General features: G+C 42.2%; 3 protein-coding genes across 6 annotated transcripts; 2 read left to right on the top strand and 1 right to left on the bottom strand.

Moving 5' to 3' along the window:
- Positions 1-512: 512 nt before the first annotated feature.
- Positions 513-2,714, top strand: cUnh8orf33 (chromosome Un C8orf33 homolog). Of its 2 annotated transcripts, XM_079493541.1 has the most exons (6): positions 513-633; positions 723-799; positions 955-1,466; positions 1,593-1,683; positions 1,832-1,978; positions 2,339-2,714. In XM_079493541.1, exons 2-6 carry the CDS (start codon positions 772-774, stop codon positions 2,554-2,556), a joined length of 996 nt encoding a protein of 331 aa, XP_079349667.1. In that variant the 5' UTR covers positions 513-633; positions 723-771; the 3' UTR covers positions 2,557-2,714. The 2 variants fall into 2 exon arrangements, with proteins under 2 accessions (XP_079349667.1, XP_079349668.1); XM_079493542.1 differs by lacking the exon at positions 723-799 and having other exon boundaries at positions 528-633.
- A 2,227-nt stretch (positions 2,715-4,941) lies between these two features.
- anks3 (ankyrin repeat and sterile alpha motif domain containing 3) lies at positions 4,942-12,320 on the top strand. 2 transcript variants are annotated; one of them, XM_079492766.1, is made up of 16 exons: positions 4,942-5,124; positions 5,533-5,710; positions 5,912-6,110; positions 6,887-7,008; positions 7,105-7,186; positions 7,623-7,740; positions 8,318-8,467; positions 8,975-9,100; positions 9,224-9,339; positions 9,500-9,667; positions 9,789-9,913; positions 10,031-10,172; positions 10,489-10,765; positions 11,018-11,089; positions 11,181-11,265; positions 11,479-12,320. In XM_079492766.1, exons 2-15 carry the CDS (start codon positions 5,544-5,546, stop codon positions 11,261-11,263), a joined length of 1,947 nt encoding a protein of 648 aa, XP_079348892.1. In that variant the 5' UTR covers positions 4,942-5,124; positions 5,533-5,543; the 3' UTR covers positions 11,264-11,265; positions 11,479-12,320. The 2 variants fall into 2 exon arrangements, with proteins under 2 accessions (XP_079348892.1, XP_079348891.1); XM_079492765.1 differs by having other exon boundaries at positions 4,944-5,124; positions 11,181-11,273.
- A 1,809-nt stretch (positions 12,321-14,129) lies between these two features.
- Positions 14,130-24,238, bottom strand: wdr24 (WD repeat domain 24). 2 transcript variants are annotated; one of them, XM_079493690.1, is made up of 12 exons: positions 24,170-24,238; positions 23,485-23,569; positions 23,164-23,233; positions 22,372-22,859; positions 21,743-21,920; positions 20,597-21,269; positions 19,566-19,666; positions 19,330-19,454; positions 19,031-19,132; positions 17,391-17,734; positions 16,252-16,436; positions 14,130-15,862 (listed from the first exon to the last, which is right to left on the bottom strand). In XM_079493690.1, the coding sequence occupies exons 4-12, from the start codon at positions 22,850-22,852 to the stop codon at positions 15,694-15,696; spliced, it is 2,358 nt and encodes a 785-aa protein (XP_079349816.1). In that variant the 5' UTR covers positions 22,853-22,859; positions 23,164-23,233; positions 23,485-23,569; positions 24,170-24,238; the 3' UTR covers positions 14,130-15,693. The 2 variants fall into 2 exon arrangements, with proteins under 2 accessions (XP_079349816.1, XP_079349817.1); XM_079493691.1 differs by having other exon boundaries at positions 23,485-23,566; positions 24,170-24,223.

The raw sequence follows: 24,238 nt of genomic DNA, 5'->3' as shown, positions 1-24,238 counted from the left end.
ATAATGGTGAGAATTCAACGTATTGTATGATTTATTGATTTGGATTTATTGCATACTGAGAATGTTCACATTCTGTTTCAAGCCTGTTGAAACAACATGATATGAAACAAGCCTGTTTCATATCCCACCCACGAGGACAGAAAATAAAAGAAAGGGGGAAAAAAAGACAAACTGCAAATATTCTGTAAAAACATGCTGCTTGTTTTGCTCTCTCACTGCTACTCACTTTGATCTGAAGTATAGATAAGTGTACTTGATGACGTTTAGATGTATAGATTCTACTACACCTTCTATAAATAAGTCTAGGGCTAAATATGTTTATATCCTTTTGTAGATTCTGTAGACTTCCCCCTCTTTTGCCCATCCCCCATTGCTGCTAAGGTTTTTTTGTTTGAATGTGTACAGTGTGTCCTGTCTATACTTTTATTTTTCTTTATTTCATTTTTACAATCCAGTCTTTCCTGCTTTTATCTGCTTTATTTATTTGAGGAACTAGGAAAAAAGAAAACAGAAAAAAATAAGAAAAACATCCGGAACGTCTCGGTGATGAAATTGATCGTCGCCGGAGTTATTTCGAGGTAACACCATGGCTACACGAGAAGTTTTTGAGCAACACATTTCACGTATTCAACGGTAGGAATTATCAACAATAAATGTTAATGTATTGTGCCATTGACAATGATTGCAGTAATAAATGCGATCCTATTTCCTTCCTATTTGAGATCTTGAAATAAACGCGCGATCTGGAAAACATCGTACTGAAGTATCGTCATGGACGAGAAAAGGCTGCTGTTTATCGGTACTTTAACTTGAAATATCAAATATCGAATGACAACAAAAAGCACACCATTAAGCTCTTGGTGGGTTGTTCCCTTGCTCCTTCCCTCTCCCCCTCTCTCTCTCTCTGTGTGTGTGTGTGTGTGTGTGTGTGCGCACGTGCTTGTGAATGTTTAGATATTAAAGCCACAACAAATAACTCCACGACCACTACTGATGAAGGTACTCAGAGTCAGACCAACCAAACCAGCCTGGGGAAACGCCTCTGGAATCGAAGTGATAACTCCTTCACATTCAACTTCTTCTCTGAAAGCTCCCTTGCACCGAAGGAGGAAACGCCCTCTTCATATTGGAACCTGCCACCAGACAAAATAACTGGACTGACACATTTTACAGAACAGGACTCTGGGTTTTCATTCAATTTCCAAATACCCACTGTCACATCTGAAGACATGAAAACAGACACTCAATTACCACCTGCCCTCCCAGAGCCTTGTCCTCCTCCAGGTGAAGAAAGCTGTGCTAAAGAGGAAAAACCCTCCAATGCACTGGTGACTAATCCCACATCTGAACCATTAGTGTCATCTAAAGGTAAGAAAAAGAAGAAATCTGGAAAGAAAAAATCCCCAGAAAGCACTGATGCACAGCAGAAGCCAATCTCAACTGAGGCCAGCAAAGGCACACCACTGGTCAGTGTCAAACTCTGCGGTCTTGGGTCTTGACAACTCTGTTGTTGTAGCAAGTGTGAAATTATTTAATGGTCATATGATATGAAGTTCATAAATTGTTATTGCAAGTTTGCAACTGTTTTTCAGACAACAGAACAGCAGCTCCAAAGAGAACTGGACTGGTGCATTGAGCAGCTGGAGTTGGGAATGAAGACCCAGAAGTCAACATCAAAACAGAGTTAGTAGAATACAAAGACTAGCTAATAGCTTTTAGTTTTAACATAAAAAAACAGAATTTAACTTACAGCATTGAGGTGAGAAATACATTTCCCAACAAATGATGTACGGCTCTGAGACACAATGCTCTGATTGTATTTTGTCTGTAGAGGAGGATACATCCCGCGCCCTAAAGACGCTGCGTAGCTCCAAAGCTCCTTTAGCCAAGAAAAGGCAGGTGATGAGAGCTATGGCTGGAGATTACAGGAAAACAATGGAGGAAGAGAAGGATAAGCAGTATAAACTCATTCAGAATGGTAAGCAGACCTGACTATGTTGGCAGACAGTACATGCTACTGTAGTTGTGGTTTCATGGGTTCAAGTCTCACCGCTTGTCTCTCACCCTGTTAAGCCTGATTTATAGTACATTGTTCAGTGGTGATGCGCTGCATTAACTTGAAAATAAGTTATTTTCCACAAGCCCGTCTTACTACAGAGTATAACATTAGGCATTACTTTGCCCCTGTTTCTCTCCACAGCTTGAATAAGTCAAATATATCATAAAGGAGTGTGATTATTATTTTAAGAATAAAAGTACAAATAAATGCATTAAAATCTTTCAGTAGTGTCTATCTATGTTAAACCCAACTCATTGAAAACTGTCTTCTCTCCTCCAGCGACTACATCAGCTCAGGTCAAGGCTGTGAGTGATTCTTCAAAGTCGGTTTTCCACCGGAGAGCTGAAATCAAAACAGAGACCCACTACACAGAGATAAAGAGCGAGCAGGAAACTTTGCAAACGGGAGCCCAAACTCCAAACACACATCTCCAGGGGGAGGCATCACATTTTGTCTTCACACCTTCCAAGGAGGAGTTCTGCTTCAATTTTCTCTGATTTTTGACTGAAAACTATTTAAGTTACAGCCATGTCAGAAGAAAGGTCTTAACAAAGTTATCTGTTTTACACATTGTGGAAAGCTGTAGTAGAAATGAACTGCCATCAAAATGTCTTCAATGATGTTCAGACGTAATCAATAAAGAAATCAAAACGTGTTTCTACCAGCACCTTAACAAATCTTTTGTATAATTGTTATTTTTATCTTTAGTGTAGGGTTTTAAACACTACTTATTACTATTTTATGCCATGTCACAACACTATTGCTTTTTTCTGTCACTAGTATACACACAATCAATTTGGGTTTCTCTAATATTGTAATGGGCCTTCTAAATTGATTGTATAAGCAATTAATATTTACTAGAATTTTAAAGTAAACGATGACCAATTAAGCTTTAGAATAGATTGCATAATGGTGTTTATGAATTATAACTGTTTGGCATTTTTGTAAACAAAAGAAATGGCTTTACATAAATGTCAAAATACATTATTATTCTTTAGCTTGTGCTCATACTTGAAATAGGCTTTTACTTTGTGAAAACTGCAATAGAAAAGGAATGACGTGCTCTTTCCAGAACACATGTAGAGGCATATTCAATGTAACAGGACATTTTAGGTAGACTATAGACCAGGCCCGGCGCCACGAGGGTTCAAAGGGGGTACTTGACCCCTCAACCCGACCTTTTTTTTTTTTTTTTTTTTATAATGTCAATAATAAAATATAAAACTACCTTTTGTGCTGGATTGGTTTTCTAGTGATATTTGGCAGTGATATTCACTAGCAGCACTGGTTATAACAACTCGAAACATGCTGCTACAAACAAAAACATGTATTGTACAGGCATGCGGTGGCAGCGGTGGCCGAACGGATAGCGGCGCGGTCTAGATACCGGAAGGTTCCCAGTTCGAATCAGCCGTCCGACACGTTAAAATTACCACCGCTGAAATGCCCTTGAACAAGGCATCAACCACTACGATGAAATGTGTTCTATGAGCAGGGCCTGGCTGGAAACAAGTTCTTGAGCTTAGCCCAGATACCCTGGGTAAATATACATTTCATTTCATTTCATTTCATGCAAGGAACATCTAACATGCGTCATGGCCATCTCCCATCTGGAAAGAACAGGAAGTATGACATTCCTGAGGCACAGGAATTTAACACATGTTAATTCGGATCAACTGAATGTATGTGTCTGACATATGATTGTCTGCCATTGGGGGGGAGGGTGCTATTGATGCAGTGGATCAGAGCAAGTAGCAAAGTGGGCTGTGGACTATTGTGGGCACGCTGAATAATGTATTCTCTGAGCACAGACTCAGTTCACTTAATGCGGTCTGCAGGTCAGAATACTGATATGTTATTGATTTCAGCTGTTACAATTCCAAACATGACCCACTTTAATTTCTTCAGTCTATATTAGTAGCTTAATGACTAGTACTAGCCTTTTTTATGTCCAATATTTGCATTTCAGTTCATAATCATAAAGTTAACATAACATATAAATGTATTTGAAATTAAATAAAAAATATTACTTTTCCGGATTCCAATTAAAAAATATGTGAAAATAATTCAGGATTCCAATTTAAAAAAATAGCAAAAAAGGAGATCTACAAGCTCAAAATGCATCGCACTGCGACACGTTTTGAGCTTGTAGATCAGCTACTTTTGACTATATGCATTGTGGCCCTCTGGAGTGAGTTTGAAATATAGTGGCCCTCTCCATCATCAAAGTTGCCCACCCCTGCCCTATCCAATGTTGTTTTGTAGCCTACTGTGATGTTGGCAAATGGCAAGAATAGCACAGTAAAGATGATAATAATCGAATATGATGTGTGTAGTTCTTTATAGATCTAGCCTCTTCATTTTTATCTCAAAGTGCACCAGATTGAAGCACGGGGGGGGGAAGCCCCCCCCCCCGGACCCCCCCTGGCGGGGCAGTGCTATCATTCCAATATTGCATATGACCAGCTGAGTCATAGAACTGACACTGCCTGCTTGATTTAGCAACACAATATGTTTTTTTTGAGTGGTGTAAACCACTCCTACAACTGGCTTTGTTGTGCAGAAAAAATGAGCATGGTTGCTATGTTCACCCTGTTCACCCGGGTGTGATTTCCTACAACTGGCTTTGTTAGTGCAGAAAAAATGAGCATGGTTGCTATGTTCACCCTGTTCACCCGGGTGTGATTTCATTACGTCAGACATGATTTCATTACGTCAGACAGGCTATACCTTACACCACTCAGTTCACACGGGTGTGATTTTTTTAATATATCATATTAAAAAAAATAATAATCTCAATTGACCCCTCAGTAATTTCCTCCTGGCGCCGGGCCTGCTATAGACTAGTGTTTGGATTACCTATATTTATACAGTGTATTGGGCTACAGTTAGTGGGTGTGTCTTTCATTATAATACAGTAATCTACTGACAGAATAATCACAGTAGGTTTTCGCATTTGCGAACAGGAAGGTTAGGAACAACCCGTGCACAATTGAATGAGACACTCAAAACAAGAAGAAAGTTCAAAGATTCGGTCACTGCTGCGACAACACTGCCTGTATCTTGTAAGTATCTATTAAAGTACTTAATCTACCGTATTTACATTGTAGATCCGTTAGATTTACATTACATTTGACGCTTAGAGCAGTTCTTTTTCATAATGATCCGTTTGTTAGGAGGTAGTATGATAAGTTGTCCTCTGGCTAACCAGATAGCTAAACTGGCTGGCTAAGTTAGCCAGTGACAAGATTTGATCACACACCAACTTAATTCTACCAACAATCAACTAATAACATTTACAAACTTTTATCCAGTGACCGTTATTTGGCACATTCATCTGTCAAAACGGGACATAGCGGAAAGACTACATTAAATGTTGACGATTCTTCTCTTGTTCAAAATACGTCTCATTCAATGTCTGGTTTGAGATTATGTTTTTAGAATGATTTGACATGTCCTCCCTGTACAATCAGTATCGGTGAGGATGTCAGAATTGAGCGACGAGGCGAGTGAATCAGAGCAGCTTGGTGCCAGTCTCTCCCTGTGGCTTGGGGACGCCTTGGTGCGAGCAGAGGAGCTGAATGTCCCCATAGATCTACACACTGCTTGTTCCATAGGACAGTATGATGTGGTGGCAGAGTGCATCAAGAAGTGAGTCTTCTGTTACTGTGTTGTCCTGATTACTGTATGTTAGTCTACATGACATGTAGCCTACTGTATATTATAATAATGTTCCATCCACACCACTGCCATAAGACAATCTCCTGCTGATTGTAATGGAAGTGATCCTGGGTCAGTATTGTAATGCACACAGTTTTGCTGCTTGCAGTCTAGAATATTTTGTCATTTTAGAAAAGAGGTGGACCTGGATGGCAAGAACATGGGAGGTTGGACTCCGCTGATGTATGCGTCTTACATTGGCCATGACAACATTGCCAATCTCTTGCTGGAGGCAGGAGTTAACGTGAATGCAACCACTTCCAAAGGCCTCACGCCCCTGATGTTGGCAGCCAGCTGTGGGAATGAAAGCATTTCATACTTTCTACTGCAGGTACAAATGGCAATAAAAATCCAGTTTGTAGGAATTTAGTTATCCACCGAAGACCCAAGATAACTACTGTTCTTTAATAATGTAGGCCCGGGCCGGCCTACGGTCCAGGCACCTAGACTGGTAATCCCAGGCTGACAGCGTGTCTTCCGACCCCCCCCCCCCCATCTCTCCCTGTTTCCTGTCAACCTATTACATATCTATCAATTTAAAAAAAATCCTAAAAAAAATAAGTAAATTCCACTTTGTTCAAAGGGCAGATAATTGCATTTTGGCAAATATTTATATAGAATAAAATTAATTTTAAGTAACTAATTGTGGTAGTAATCTAACCACAATCCGTCTACTCTGTATATAATTGGTTAATACACATGAACTAACTTAGTACAATATAAAATGACAGTAGATCACAATGTATAAACAAACATCAAGTGTCAAAACACCTCGATACCAAATATAAAATGGATCAAATAAAACACAGAAATTGTTATGACAACGTCAACTTGTACTCCTCAGTCTAGGCAGAAGATTATGTGTAGACTAGTCAGTGCCTGCGAGTGATGAAATGGAATGAAAAGCAACAATAATTAGAATCCATTTGATTAGCAATAGCATCACATTAAGTAACAGTCCATCGTTAAGTCCAGAAGGAACTATTGCTGGTGCAAATGGTGCTATTTGTCCGACATGTCATGTCAGCATTTACAATACATCTTAATTCAACAGTATGTAGGACTACATTTTAAATTATGTGTAACTGTCTTTGTTCCCCACAAAAGCAAGGTGCTGATTTGGAGCGGAAGGACTCCCGAGGCTGGACATCACTGCTACATTGTACCAGCACAGGACACCAGCAGATGGTCAAGTTCTTGCTGGACAACAATGCTAATGCTAATGTCAAGTGAGTACCTTTATTCACTCGACCAGGCCTGCAAATCCTAGACTAAACACAGCTTAATAGTTTGCAGGTTTTCTAATGAGTGATCCCCCTACACAGGGAGCCAGTATCCGGCTTCACTCCCTTGATGGAGGCTGCTGCTTCAGGTCATGAAATCATTGTTCAGTACCTACTCGACCATGTGAGTAACTTTTCATTTGTCAACTTCTCTTTCTCTTAAGTAACAGGCAGCTTTGGGAATGTCATTATAGGCAAAAAGAAAAAGGTTGCCAATCTACAAGCTCACAATGTGTTGCATCAAAATACTTTAGATTTTCTTTGTGGTGAAGTTGTTAAGGAAAAAAGGCAATCCCACTTCTCTTTGTATTTATTTATTTTCTTAAATCCGATGGGCGGTAAGAAAACTGAGATGAAGAAGGCATAGGAACAAGACTAAGACAGGATTCAGTCCTAGGTCAGGAAGGGACACGAGAGTCCAAAGATGAGTGTCATAACCGGTACAGGACAATAACATACTCTTCATGTACTCTGTGAAAAGAAAAGAGCTGTCCACAAGAAAGTGTATTGTGTTGTACTAACAAACGTATTTATATGGATAATCATATCTGCACCCACAGAAGGTAAAAGTAGAAGAGAGGAATGCTAAAGGAGAGACTGCCCGAGCCCTGGCTATGATGTACGGATATACCAAGATTGCCAGCCTCATTGACTCACGTTCTCCAAAGGTCAAACCAGGTATAATAATGACATTCTTTCAACTAGAAATGTACTCTATCGAGATGCCAACTTGCGCCTTGCACACAAGTAGGCCATGTATGTATGGCCTACTTGTGCACAAGCGGAGCGCCATATACCAACCTTGAAACGTACCTTAGTTACATCACCAAGAATGGTGGTCCTTTATTGGCTGTTGATGGTGACGTAACCAAATTATGCTGGTCCCTGATTGGGCCACAGTCAGACATACATACCCAGCTGATTGCAGTACTTGCACGCTCCGCTTGCGCAAGTAATAATGTTCCATTTAAAACTATATTATGTCCAATAGGATAATCTGATCATTTTGTTTTGATCTAGACTTTTAATCACAATTATTCGTTTGTTTTATTGCTTTAATCAAATAAGTCTACTGCAGACTGTTGGTTAAGAATCACATGGTTATTGTATTTATAGTTGGAAGTCAATATGAGAGGAAATTGTGGACTGGGGAAAACTAATATCGTGACATTGTCTCACAGTAACCGACCCGTCTTTAACTTTTCAAGTCTTTTTATGATGGGCTGTGTGTCATCCATTCCGTCCATCCCTTCAGGACAATTTGAAGATCTGAGCTCCTCTGAGGACTCGGACAGCGCACCCCCCAGGCCCCGGTTGAGTCGGAACAGGACCAAAGGCCCCAGCATCCATGATGGGCCCCAGGCCATCGCCAAGTTCCGAGTGGGAGGCACCAGCAAACTCTCTGGTAGTTTATCATCCAATCATTTAAAGACACGTACTATCATTTAGTATTCCATATCCTATGAATTATGCATATGTTTGATCCTTCGGAACAATGGTTAATGCAAAAGTATGCACACCAAACATACTGTGACCAAAACAACAACATTGTGTCGGATTACAGGCGAGTGATTCTTTAGTTTGTCTCTGCATACTTAATCATTTCAAACACTGCGTTTTGTGATATGAGGCTCTGACTCTGAGTTGTGTGCCCTGCATCAAATGGGTTGCAGTGATCCACTGAAAACTTTAGACAAAGAGTGCAAATTAAAAAAAACACCAGGATTTTCATGGCTAAGCTTCAAAAACAAATTAACCACACAAGAAATCTGATTTTTGGTGACGACCTTTTCATGGCTCACCTTTATATAGTAGTCTGTATTATGATGCGTGTACATTGAGTGAAATATCAATGCTGTTGAACGCCGTTGGTGTTAAAAGGTCATGTCTCTGTGTTTCTTCCCCTCTGTAGAGCGACCTGTGGCTCCGCCAGGTTACATGACGTTCCGTGATGTTGGAGAACAGAGTGAGGGAATCTGTTACCGCGACGTCACTTCACCCATCAATGAGCTGGATGGCCAAAGCAACAGCAGCAGAGGTATGGTATGATATGATATGATAATAGGCGCTGGCGGGGCACCCCCATTTTATTAAATGCACCCGATGTTAGACCAAAAGAGGGCAAAGTTCTGCTCAAAACATTTCATGTGACACTCTGCAGATGAGAGTCCATTCTTTGACAATGACATGCCCACTGTGAGAAGCAGCAGCAGTAGCAGTGAATGTCTGCCTCGTGCTGTCAGCCTCAACTGGGAGGGCTCTCTGGAGAGCAATGAGGTGAAAGCGCGCACACACACACACACACACACACACACACACACACACACACACACACACACACACACAGCAGAGCATTAACACTGCGTTATGGGGACATACCACAATAATAAAGCCCCATTGTTGAATGCCACAGTGACAATGCTCCTTTGTCCATCAGGACTCGGACCAAACCAAAAAAGGAAGCTCCCGTAGAACAAACAAGGGTCATTACTCAAAAAGCAAGAACCGCCACAGCAACAGTGACATAACACAGCCCAGCAGTGTGGGGAATAGTAGTGGGGTGCACTTGCCTGCCGATCCTCCTCCCTCCTACACTGGTCCCAAGGTAAGTCTTCCCATAACAAAAAAACGGCCATATACAGTATTGTTTGAACCAGGAGTGATTATTCAGGGCAGACTTGATTTCTTGACTCAACTGACAGTATATCATATTTTTATTGCTGCAGGATCTGGCAGCGTTCTTGGAGCAGATTGGCTTTTCGAAATACCTCCCCCTGCTGGAGGAACAAGACATTGACCTGAGGATATTTCTAACCCTGACTGAGAATGACCTAAAAGAAGTGGGGATCACGTAAGACATGTTTACCCCCTTATAAACAGTGATTTACTTCTTTCCCCCTCCACATCACAGAAGGAAACAAATTACTAACTTATACTGGTAAATAAACACAGCGCTGTGGGTCAACAGGTTATTTGGGCCCAAGCGTAAGATGACCTCAGCTATAGCCCGGTGGCACAGCAGCGCTCGTCCTCCTAGCGATGCCCTGGAGCAGGCATATGCAGACCAGCTAGAAGCAGAGATGCAGGAGATGGCCATTCAGCTGCACAAGGTGACTGATAAGCTTGGCTGCAACAAAACGTTTACGTTTTCCACTAAACCATCTGTTACTTACATTTAGCCTCAATCCACTGCCACCTCGTTTGCCGACTTTATTTTAATCCACGTCCAATATTACAGTACCTTTAATGCAATTAACTAAATGTTCCTCTCCAATCCCTTTTACAGTTACAGCTGTAGATTAAGAGAACATTTATAGATCGGCAATCGACATTATGGTTAACCTTTTGAATACCCCTACAGTCATAGAACGACCATGTACTGTATGAGGGACGTCTCACCTTTAATGATCACTGTCTGTCATATAGCGCTGTGAGGAGGCGGAGAGCCTGCAGGGCCAAGTGTCTCAGGAGAAGGAGCTGCGCACTGTGATGGAGGGATGCCTGATGGAGGACAAAATGGCCTGGCAGAGGGTCCACGCCGAGCTGGTGGATAACCACCGGCTCGCCCAGGAGATGAATGGCATGCTGGAGAAGACCCGGTGCTGCCGGGCCGAGCTGTTCTCCGTCCTCAGTGTCCCAGAAGGGAACAGTAGCTGCTTTCCATGCGGGGAGGATAAAACTGAGGGTGACACTGGTGGTAAAGGTACAGTAGATTTAAGTGCATTTTTGTTTGAGAGAGCCATACATCCAGCAGTTTCTCTACGCAAAGCTATTCTAAAGATAATCAACTAAAAGTGGAGAAAAGCCACAATGATAGCATACAATGAAGCATCATTTATTAAATTAATACCAACGTTTCGACCTGGAAAGGTCTTCTTCAGATCCTTTACCAAGGCAAATTCCAAATTGTACATGGTGAATAAAATTAATCACATTTTCCAACTTTTCTTTGTAGCCGAGGATGGCTTGAAGCCATGCAACATTTCAGAGCTAAAGAAAAAGCTGGATTCCTATGACGAAGAGCTGGGTAAGTGTAAATGCAAGGTGATCAAAGACATTTTGTTTTGTCTGAATCGTCTCTTTATACTGGTATATATCTGGTTGTTTAATCACATCAGTGGGGACCCTGCATACGGTGCTCCAGAGCCTGAGGCGGCTGAGCATACCAGAGAAGGTGACAGACAGCTGGGAACGGCCATAGAGGTGCACCGGTAAACCCCACCACAATATTTTGGGAGTTATGGAAAAGAAGTGGCACACATTTAATCAGACTACACAATTTAAAATATGGAAATTGCAATATTGAAGAGGCTTACATTAGATGTTTCAGAAAACTTTACTCTTAAAGTGTCAAAAGGTTTACCTGCTATACTACTTTATAAATTATTAAATATTATTTCTCCTCATTGCATAAAGGCTTTTGACAATCCTGACGGAGGGTGAGCATGCCACCCTGAAGACACACACCTACACAGTGGAAATGGGAGCTGGCCAGGGACAAGTCCTGTCACACCTCATTGGAGAGGCCCAGAGACCGACAGAGCCACCCAGCATCTCTTCTATGGGACAAGGTCACAGACCAGGGGCTGGCCAGATGCGGACGAGGCCAACGGCAGCCACTGTAGGGAATCGACAAGCAGGCAGGAGGGGTACATGACCCCACACGCTTGTGCAAGTGTACGTTGGACTGCACAATGTGAGAGGAGAGTAGCCTGTCTACAATGTTCTTCCATTTGAGGATCACAGGCAATTGAATCGTGCAGTGAAACATTTTCTAAAGAACTAATGGTGTCTGCATCTGTGAGTGCAGTTATCCTACATGAAATGTGGTTTGAATTATAATGCAACTGAATGCATACTAAATCAATGACAGCTAAAATTGTTTTGCTCCAGAAAGGTATAACAATAGGACAGAATACTGAGCTTGAGATGATCCAAACCCGGTAAAACTTTTAACTAATAACATGAGTTGGTTATTTCCAGAAAAGGCTTCTAATATTATTGCTGCTACAATGTTTGAGGAATCAGAACAACTCTTATGTACTCCTACACAAGATGTAACAATAAATGAAACGTGAATCATGCCATACACTGGCAGGTGACTATTTGTGTAAGAGGCTTATTTACTAACCTAGCTGGAGACTGATGAACTTTTCAAAATCAAACTGTCATGACTCATGTCATGGTTGTAAGGAGAGGTTACGGCTAGGAAACTGTTCTTCATAATCCATTCTGCTGTGGGAAGATGCTTGTTAGCAGCCTCTGTGACTAACTATCAATGAAAATGTTTTGGACAGAAGCAAAAAACAAACTGGTGAATATGTTTGCCAATGGAGTATGGGTTAGTTGTGACGGATTGTTCCTATTGTGGTCGTTTGATCATATTCATGTGGTGGCTGTTTGGCAGCCTTAGAAACAGCTGAAATTGAAAAATCTAGTTGGGATTTCTAGTTGGGAATTGGACATTTTAGGTTTGTGAAGCAATGTTATTGTTCTAATTGTTTGGGAAAATGTATAGGTATGCATAATGTTGCTAGAATACAAGAAACTGACACCATGACAACAGAGTAATATCTAGAACTTCCACAGGTCAGAAAAGGCCCTGTACTAGTGATCACAAGAATGTGTGGATTGACAGACATAACAGAATGATTACTTATACCTAAAATATCTTTATAAACAGTTCCGGTCCTTGCTTATGATTGGCTGAGCCGCATTAAAAACCATTTACACACCTGCGACTGCAGTATCAGACTAGGAAAAGTGCCCAGAGGGGCACAGGTCTCCTGTGGCAGGGCAGGTCACGTTGTAGCCTCCTGGTGGCGCTATAATAGGCCAAAGTGAAAAGGGTGCAATTTTTGAGAGTTGCACCACTCAGTTCACACAGGTGTGATTTTTTTCCTTATGCCTTTGATGCCAATTTGATGAAGCATTTTGTTCCAAAAATGTGTTTTGCAAAAATCCACCTGTTGGTCAGGCCAATGTGAAAAGGGTGGGATATATTCCTCAGCCTAGTATGAAAGTCTGTGAAAGATTTCATGATTTGAGGCTTTTTGTTTCAAAAGGGCCAATCCTGCAAACTTTGAAAGCCAATTAGGATGGAGTATGAAATATCGGACAGATCCATCTTAAACACATGACTATAGAGATAGTGTGTAACAATTTGCAGGATTTTTTGACAGAATCTGGAGGAGTAATATAAAAAATGTGTTTTTCAAAAGTCGGCCTCCTGGTGGCGCTATAACAGGCCGTTCTGGAATTTGTGGGGCAGAGGTTCATCGTTGGCATTCAGGGAGTGTGTGCGCAGAATTTGGCATGACCGGGTTAACGGTGCCGGAGATTAGCTGTTCACAGACGGACGGACGGCCTAGTGGAGACAATAAGGGGGTTTTAGGCAAATCACTGGAAACCAAGGCGGCCTATTGGTGCTTATTGCGCTATTAGACAACGTATACAAAAATACATGACCGACATTACTGGCATTGATTCATCAATGAAATTATACACAACTCTACACTAATTTTAAATTTTTGCCCAATACAAAATATTTGCTTATTTGTACACATTTAAATGTTATTTTCTAACAAAAAGGTACAAATAAAGATGTGAACCAACCAAGGTACATTTTCTATACACAATAAGACACCTCCCATTCTGTTCTCTTTGCAAGTCTTACTTTGTCTCAGCTTAGTCAACTGTGTGTAGCATAGACACTGCAGCAATTACACCACTTGTGCAGAGTGGTGCACTCTGTCCAAACCCTCTCACTACACACTCTTCAAGGCAGAAACACTGTTTAGGGATTTTGCCCTTTGGTCTTCTTGATTCCCACTTCACAACCTGGCTGCCACCCACTACAGCCCAAATATACAGTACGTATATATGGACAGGTGGGTGCTGGGCTACAGAGACTTTACAGGTGGATGGAGCTCACACACCATAACACTTCGGCCTCCTGAAAAAAAATATTTTTCTGTACCTAATATGGTGTGCAGGCTCCATCCATCTGAATACCTTTTAAACATAGTTTTAGGCAATTCATGTGGAGATTAAAGTGCAGAATCAGATTGTACTTTTCTCCTTCCTTTCATTTTATTTATGTACGTATACTATATGCACATATTTCAGTTTTGCAAACTGCTATGAGAGTATGAAAGAAACAAACCAAACAAAATGGTACAGGTAATTTCACTTTGATCACAAAGAGTTACATTCTTTTGTAGCACTAGCACTCGTGCATACAAAATATATCGGGGGGGCGGTCTTTTCTTTCAAGTGACTGCAACAATATTACATTGTTTGTTAAAAGTTTAAAGCTTGTATTCAGAAAATAATCATGCCATAGTGTTTGTTCACTGTTCAGTAAGTTCAGCCTGCCCATCTCTCCAGCACCTTAATAAACAGAAAATACATTTTCAGGTGGGTTAAACATCAGGAGAGAAAACCCATTTACCAGCTTCGGTTTTAGTGTTCTTTCTCATGATTGGACTAAATTGGTATCAAAACCTGAAAATATATTTCCTGTTTAATAAAGAGCTGGAGATGGGAGAGACCTCTACTAAACAAACACTTCATAGCAATCATCAGAATATAGAGCTATTTAACACTTATTTTAACCAAAACAAACACTGTACAACCCTTTTACCATACCATACTATTTGAATATTCCACTATTCAAAGACAAGGCCAACGTCTGTGTTAATATTTATTGCTTTAAGACCTCAATGGATGTAAATATTACCATCATCTTAAATCTTCAAAAATCGCTCTATTTACATATATTTAAATATATTTAATAATCCACAAGTCTACAGACCTACTGATGGGTTTAAAAACCCAACAGTTTTTATTTCACAAAAGTTGTGAAGTTGTGTTCATTTCTGAAAAGTAAGGCCCAACCTCACAGATGGGTTGAAAAACAAATGCAAACACATCGAGGACCATGCTTAGTTTGAGTGTATCATAGACTGGGGGAGAGAGCGCATGAGTGTGGGGTCAACTTAATTCACACCCCACTGGTTATCAAAGTGGGGTCCAGGGACCCTCAGGGTTCCAAATGGACAGGTCTGTAACTCAGAGTGTACACATGGAACCAAATGGACCCTTACAGGTCTGTAACTCAGAGTGTACACATGGAACCAAATGGATCCTTACAGGTCTGTAACTCAGAGTGTACACATGGAACCAAATGGATCCTTACAGGTCTGTAACTCAGAGTGTACACATGGAACCAAATGGACCCTTACAGGTCTGTAACTCAGAGTGTACACATGGAACCAAATGGACCCTTACGGGTCTGTAACTCAGAGTGTACACATGGAACCAAATGGACCCTTACGGGTCCTTTTGGATCCATTTGTGCACTCTCAGAGTTATGGGGATCCTTGAAATTAAAATGTTTTAGAAACACTGCCCCACCCGTTGCTCCTTCTGATCGTCATGACTAGACCTCCCAACGCAGTCACACTTGAAGCACCAACACCGCCAACCGTCTTTCCATTGTGACAGGAAGCTCTCGGACCTCGGACCCAGGCATCCAGCAGCAGTCTGTGGCGTGCTGTGATCGACGGTGCTGTCGGGAGCACTTCCCAACACCTCCCCCCACGTGGAGCCAGCCAGTTGTGGGTTCAGTTAGGTGTACTCACATAGGTGGCCACAGCCAGCAGGGCAGTGAGAGTTCGTTTTGAGCCAGTTCATCATGTGCTCCAAATGCCCGCCGTGGCTGCAGCCCTGGCACCACACAAAGAGCCCCTTCACCACATGGTGGCACACCGCACATACACTGGCACACTGGTGGCACCTGGGGTGAAAGAGTCATGTTAAATATATATTACTATATGGTCTTACCCTTTACTATGTTTTGTATTACATTGTATATAATTTTGACTTGATTGTAATACATTTTTAAGTCACAGCCCTAAGAGAATAAAGCAAATCAATAATTCAAAACTTGATATTCCTTGCAATGTCCCATAGGTGTCCCGTGAGGTTTTATGCCTTTAATATTTTTCAACATTTGTCTGAGATGTATGCCACTCAACGGTACAACGGATATCGAGTGTAAATTAATTTGCGTTATTGTAACATGGTTAGCAGTGTAACAGATTCTATGTGGTTGCCCATACGATAAAGTGTGGTGTAGGTATATTGTGAGGTTTAATCAAATGAATTCACATTCAGCGGGTGTACCTGTCACAGATCCAGCCTTTGTTGCTCATGGGCCGCTTGCAGTTGCTGCAGTTGATGTGCAGTGTGGTAGACGCCTGGTTCAAACAGGTGATGGCGCTGCACGTGCTGAGCTTGATGACCTCATTAGAAACGTTCCACAACTCAAAGCGCTGCAGCAGGTCTATGTAGGACATGTACCAGTGTTCCTGAACGGGAGACACCACTCGCATTAAAGCCTGAGTTATACTTAGTTGTGGGCAGTTGTCACACACTGAAAATAGACGATCTAACTTGGGAAATATGTCTGTAAGAAATGAGCACATCAGGAGCAAACATAACATAACATGGCATGTTTTAGGTAAATTCTACATTTGCTGGACTTGAAAACAATCATATGCACTAGATCACATGATGTAAAACTGTTTATTATGCTTTAATACCATTAAAAACCGTAATTTCAAAAAATGAAAATAGCAGATCGCTATGAATTGTGAGCTCGTGTGACACCAGCATGAAACAAAGCATGAATCAGGCATTAAAATCAGGAGGCATCATGAAGAGCTTAAAGATGGAGTGCCGTGATTTGTTCCCCCCTAAAACATGATCATCAGGTAGGCTACTATGATTATACTAGGAGGAAGATTTTTTTTAAGTGTACAGAAAGTGTTAAAATGATGTGCTTATGTGGCCACACCCACCAGTTCATTAATTATACCTGTATACCTACAGCTGTTTCATGATAATGGAGGAGACGTTAGGGTTATAATGTCACTAAAGTGGTGTATTTTTGGTATATTTCAGGAAGAAACCAAAAATACACAGGGAAGACAAATTTGAATATTATACCCACACCTGGGAGTCCATTAAAGTAATGTTAACTCCATAGACACATACAAAACAGAAAAGTATAAAAATCAATTTATGTTTTCCACATCTCTTGAATCCACAAACCACTCTTGAATCCTTCAATCGCAGGATTGTTTTTCCATATTAATTAATTAATTCAATATGATATTGCTTGTGCAATACAACAACATTACTCCACAGTTGACGAATACTAAAACCAAATCTATTCAAATTAGGAAAAACTAAAAAATTTGGTTGAAATGAGAATGTTTCCATTTTCATTTAAATTGAGACCAATTCGTCAGTACTCTGACCTGTGTGAGGTCGTCGATCTCTCTGCGGATGCGGTCTCCCAGGACAATGAGAACAGAGACGGCCATTTGCACGTCGCCCTGCTCTGCGTAGTAGCTGAGCATCTCGCGCACCACCGGGCAGAAGAAGCCGGAGGGCAGGTGCGGGCTGAACAGCGGCTGGGAGATGGAGATGAGGGAGAACGACTCGATGGGCGTCAGGCACATGATCGCCTCCGCCTCGTTGCCGCTGACGTGTGGCGACTCCGCCTTGTCCTGCTGCAGGTGCTCTGGGGCAGACGGGTTGTCCATGATCTCGTGGCGCAGCGGGAAAGCTTCCTGAGGCAGCGTGTACTCCTGTTCCTCTACTGGAGATGCACAGAGCTATTAGTAAAGCCTGGACAGACTCCTGTTCCTCTACTGGAGATGCACAGAGCTATTAGTAAAGCCTGGACAGACTCCTGTTCCTCTACTGGAGATGCACAGAGCTATTAGTAAAGCCTGGACAGACTCCTGTTCCTCTACTGGAGATGCACAGAGATATTAGTAAAGCCTGGACAGACTCCTGTTCCTCTACTGGAGATGCACAGAGCTATTAGTAAAGCCTGGACAGACTCCTGTTCCTCTACTGGAGATGCACAGAGCTATTAGTAAAGCCTGGACAGACTCCTGTTCCTCTACTGGAGATGCACAGAGCTATTAGTAAAGCCTGGACAGACTCCTGTTCCTCTACTGGAGATGCACAGAGATATTAGTACTCCTGTTCCTCTACTGGAGATGCACAGAGATATTAGTACTCCTGTTCCTCTACTGGAGATGCACAGAGATATTAGTACTCCTGTTCCTCTACTGGAGATGCACAGAGATATTAGTACTCCTGTTCCTCTACTGGAGATGCACAGAGATATTAGTACTCCTGTTCCTCTACTGGAGATGCACAGAGATATTAGTACTCCTGTTCCTCTACTGGAGATGCACAGAGCTATTAGTACTCCTGTTCCTCTACTGGAGATGCACAGAGCTATTAGTAAAGCCTGGACAGACTCCTGTTCCTCTACTGGAGATGCACAGAGCTATTAGTAAAGCCTGGACAGACTCCTGTTCCTCTACTGGAGATGCACAGAGCTATTAGTAAAGCCTGGACAGACTCCTGTTCCTCTACTGGAGATGCACAGAGCTATTAGTAAAGCCTGGACAGACAAAGCCTGGAGCAGATACGATATGTGATGACAGTAGGTCACATTTTATGGCTGGCCCACGTGGTGGAATGTTGAAACACCCTGTGATCAATTAGGAGAATACTAATTATTGAAACAGCTGAGCCGTTATTCAAGTACTATTCTTGAATAAATGCTTGATCATCTATTAAAATAAATAGTCTAGAAATTTTGGTGGAGAGACAGTTGTGTTACAATATTACAACTGGGTTCTACTGGTTCCACATTCAAGCAAGTTCACCACACAATACTAATGCTGAAGGTGTGTGAGCTTCCAAAATGTCTGCCAAATTGCCAATATACAATACTCACTGTGCAATGTGTGCATGCAGCTGGACATAAACACAGTTTGCCTAGCCTTAGGTAAAAGGGCTGTTAGTTTGATACAGAACTAGATGTTATAACCCTTGAGGTAATTCTTGTGTCATATAGTAAACAGAGGCTGACCCGTCTGATTGTCATGTTCCACAGAATAGAGGTCATCGTCATCAAGCTCAGCATCACCAAACATATACTCCTGACCATCGCTGCCCTCCGTCTCCTCATTTTCTGGAAGGGAAAGAAAATGGTCAATGCCTAATAATTTCTAAAAGCCAATGCACACCAGTCTCACAAACATGCAAACAGTGATGGTGAAAGAATGTTGCATGTGATTCATACAGTACAAATGACTACAGACACCCAGTGTGCCTGCATGGTAGATTAACCACGTGTGGGAACAATCTGAGATGTTCGGCAGGTCTCACCATCGTTGTTGCTGATGTGAGAGTTCCCAGGCTCCAGGTGGATGTTATCCTGCCTGCTCTCGCCTTTACTGCGGTCAAGTCTGCTTTCTGTGCCCATCCCTGTGCCCATTTCCTTCATACTGAAACTGGCAAGCATACAAACATGTTGATGTTAAGACATGTGTTGGTAGGTAGGATGTAGTGGGATTATTATTATTTATGTATTTATTTTTTACCATGCGGTGAAGTTTGCTTACCTGTTCATTAAAGGTAAGACACCCAATTTACTGTGACTGTGATTGAGCGAAGGCGTGGGGTCTGAGAACATGATTCTCAACATCGTCCATGTTGTTGAAACCTTAAAAATGATTAACACTATTATTCAAGTTATTCTGAACAGATTCTAAATCTCTGTCAACATAATACAACAGCAATAGAAACATCACTTAAAATATGTACCGTAAACCAATCAATGCTACTGAAATGCAAGTTTAAGTTGCTCGAGGGTAATGGTGCGTTACTGCGTTCACACTTCACACAGCAGGCGCAATGACGGAAAGATGGGTTGTGAGTTGATTTGGAGCAGCTACATGCATCATTGCAACTTTGCAACGTCAGGCTTCCATTGACAATGAATGGTAGACTGCATATTTTACATTTGCCCGTGTGAACGCACCATAACAAAACAAAGTCTTGGCTTTGTTGGATTTGAATGAGAAATATAGTAGTTTTTAAACTTGTAAACGTACTAGGGTGACATCATAGTAGCAATAGCAATGAATTGCTTGAAGGTAATGAACCCATGTGTTTGTTAACAGCGAAAACACACATAAGCTTTAATTTCCTGCAGTCACTCCCTTTGAAAAAATGACATGTTGGCAAGATTTATGTGTATAGGCTTGTAACTTACATAAACACAACCGCTAAATTCCCACAAGGAAATGGTAAGAACGTGAGAATGGTAAGCGACTGTGAGCCCTTTGAACGTGCAACAGGTCCAACTCACACAGTCATTTAATTTGAGTGTTTGTTCATAGCGGTCAGCCTAATATGTAATTTGCACTCTCTTAATGTTAGGAGAACAAAGATGTTGTTGGCAGGCATCATGAGAAAGCCAAGAAAGTCCTGCAGCAGTTTTGAGACACAGCCGATATAAAAGGTCACATATATTGGCATTACACAAATCCTCAAGTTATCATTCAGAAGTGTTATGTTTTTAGCATGGCCGTTCCAATAGGATAAGTGGTCAGTGGCCAGTAACAGCCTAGCCCTAGGTTATCTTACTGACCTGAGGTCTCTTCAGCTCCTTGGCCACGTTAGCATTGTGATCACATAACTCAGCAAACGGCTTCCCGCTTAGCAGGTAGAGGCGTGCTGTCTTTACAAACCAGTCCATGCGGCTACTCTCCAAGTCCGTTTCAAAGACACTGAGGGCGCTGGACACATGGGCAAATTGCTCCGTCAGGTCAGGCTTCTTAAAGAAAAAGATGGGATAGCGGCGGTCTCCGCCGGGGAACGGCTTCCTGTTGGCGTCGTTGCTGATCAGGCTCTCCTTTGCAGCGAACGCGAGGTCACCAAACAGCCCAAAGCACAGGCCCTCTGGGTTGGCCTTGTCCACAGGCCGGCTGGCATCCTTGAACATATGCTGGTAGAGCGTGCTGTCCTTGGAGCCCGACAGCAGGAAGTAGGGGTCGTGCTGGTGACGCCACACAATGCCAGTGGTCACATCCTTGTGTTCCTCAAAGGTGGCGAAGGGGATAAACGGTCGGCGGATATCCCACACGTAGATGTTGTGGTCTACCATCATGGAGCAGGTGGCTAGGTGCCACTTCCTCTCCGGGCGCCACTTAACCCGCGCCACTGAGGCGATGGTCTGGACACAATAGATCTCCTTGGCGCGGTTGGTGGTCATATCCCACACCTTCACCATCTTGTCTCTGCCTCCAGTGGCCAGCCATCCCCTACAGAGGACCAGACCAATTCATTTTCAAACATACATATGACTGACTATCCTGCCTTTAGGATAAATGTTAACCAAATTTTAAAAAATAACACCGTGTGAAGTGAGGGGCGCTCTTATCATCATACAATCATCTCATTCCGGTCAATTAGAATTTGCGTCCTCACCTTCGTCTTCAACTCTTCAACTGGCCATTCATTATCAATGGCATTTAATATTTGTGTTGGGACAATGGTGTAAAACTTTCATTATCAATGGCTGTTTGTGTTAGGACAATGTTTGTGTTTACACAGAATACACGCACCCTCAAAGCTGGACATAGGAGGGGCTAGCGCCCCTAACAAATATTACAAACCTACCCTGAATTTTCAGTCCTAGTTATTGAGACACAACAGCCATATTACCTCACACAATCAAAAATGTATTTCGCTAAGCAACCATAACACTTTGCAATCTCTTCATTGTTTGTCTTACCTGTCATCAGGATGCCAGTCACAGCAGAACACAGGTCCAGTATGTGCTGTAAACATTCTCTCATAGCGGTCTGGTCGTCTGATGTCCCAGAGCTGGACATTGCCATTCTCAAAGGATGCAGCAAAGGTGAAGTAATCCTTCATGCTGAACTGCACATCCCGCACACTCTCAGACTGACCTGAAATGTAGTGTTTAAAAAGGGAAGAGCGATAAATAGGGTAGCTCAAACATTTTCTCATTTGATGTTTATTTTATACTCTCAGAAAGTCCAAGAACATTTTCAGTTTTGAACACAAACAGTCAGAATATACATGAATCAGTGGAGAGAGAGGGAGGGAGGTAGTTGTGTGTGGTCATGTCAGAGCAGAGCTTGATTAGCGATAGAGAGAGACAGAGAGCGGGAGAGAGGGAGGGAAGTAGAGGGAGAGTGAAAGGGAGAGCCTATTTGCAATAACCCAACGGGTTCCCAACCCTTTGGCAAAAAAGGAAAAGCAGCGCCCTGTGCTGTTTGTGATCAAAGCAACGTGATAAGTGCAATATAACCCCAGCAATGCCGGGCAAGCTGATAAGCTGTTGCCTGGTGACTGACTATACAATGTAGTACAACACTGCTGATGACGGATACCAACCTGAGAAAGTGCTGACTGACTCCTTCTTGCGCAGATCGAAGCACTTCATGTAGCCGTCCTGCGAGCCACTTAGCAGCATGTAGACTTCAGTTGGGTGGAAGCACACCTTATTGACTGTCCGTTTGTGCTCGGTAAAGAGCTGGTCCTGCTTGTTCCGAGAGGGCTTGCCCAGGTTCCAGGTGACCACGGCTCCGTTGGTGGCGGCCGTGGCCAGCAGGTTCTCCTCCATCTGGTGCCACATGACGTCGGCACAGCTGAAGTTGAGCGAGGGCTTGCGGCCCACGCGCAAATTCAACTTCTCCACAAACTGCTCCTCCTCCAGTGCGTAGATCTTGAAGATGTTGCGACCGGCCACCACCACCTGTGTGGCGTCACGACACACACTGATGGCATTGGCGGGGGCATCCAAGTGGCAGAACATGGTTCGCCCGCTGATGGCACTGCTGCTGAGGGCCGTGGTGACCCGCGACATCTTCTCCATGGTCCTCCTAAAGGCCAGCGAACCGCAAATAGCAAATGTTTAAGTTTAGCTCAACAGAAGCTGACAAGCTGTATTATGTTGTTTGCAAATTCTCTGGTCTTGACAGCCGCTATGTGTATAGCCTGTGGGTGATATTCAAAGCCTTTCTCCACCAATATGCAAACAGTTTAAGGCAATGCCAGATTTGACCAGAAGGTGACACTCTTCAGCAAAGTGGAACACTTGTTTTCTCTTACAAAGTGTGATTGTAGTTGTTGCAGAGTCTCATACATTTGTATGGTATTGTCAACATCATTTCAACAGGCACTTACTTAATATGGAAACACTGGTCTTCTCAACAGGAATACAATGACCTCATCGTGTACTATTGTCAGGGTTGACCTAGTGGCAAGAGACTGGCATCAACAACATGATAACACATGACACTATGCATTGCATACATTTACTTCTTTTCCATCTTCTTTTGAGACTTTGTATTGGGACGAGAACATATAGAGAATTTAGGTGTGATAATGATTATTGACATGAGAGACTGTCCTCATCTACAGATAAATACTGTTTGATTAATTGATGAATACATGTCTGTCAGGAGCACAATCAATCAATCAAACTTGGATGAAAACAATAGTCACCTCCGTTAGGAGGCACATGACGAACTGTGTGTCTCCCAACTCTGCAGTGTCATTACATAAAGAAGTCCTGGGTGAGGTGACACTGCTGCACAGAATGACACACCAACATGCAAAGACAGAAGAGGGAGGAGGTGAATATCATTACTGAAAACAACCACCCTTCAAATGTAGAACTGAACTCAAAATCTGATATAAAGATACTGTCATAATTAAACTATTCCATTTTATGTTCTACCCATACTGCTTCTGACAAGTCTAATCAATGCCAATAATCATCGACATACATGTCTTGCATGAATGAGGAGGTAATGCATTACATTATGTGAGGTGCATTTGTTTTTGGCATGCCCACTTTAAACTGAAACACGGAACATGATCATCTCACGTACAGGGGGCTCAGCTAAACGTTCTATCCGTAGGTCATGCAAGCATCTATTCTAGAGTCTAGACATGACATCCAATGGGTTAAACTCGTGGTCACAAATAGCAAACCTCAACATAAACATAATGCTAGTGGTTGGTGGCTAACTAATGTAAACGTACACCAGCATTCTTGCAAGAAGAACGAAATGCTAGCGTCAACGGTCTGCTTGAAAACAATAGATATGTGGGGGTTTTATTGTATTTTATCATTAAGCAATACTTTAAATATACTGAAAACGAAAAGTATTTTTTTAGGACTAACCTTCTGTAACTCTTTTGCTCTGCTCACTGCTGGGAGAACCGGAAATAGTATTTCGCTCCTACTTCTCGC

Source organism: Electrona antarctica (genome assembly GCF_951216825.1).
Source record: "Electrona antarctica genome assembly, chromosome: 22".
Lineage (NCBI taxonomy): Eukaryota > Metazoa > Chordata > Actinopteri > Myctophiformes > Myctophidae > Electrona > Electrona antarctica.
The sequence above is the reverse complement of the archived record's forward strand: the minus strand, read 5'-3'. Positions and strand labels throughout refer to the sequence as shown.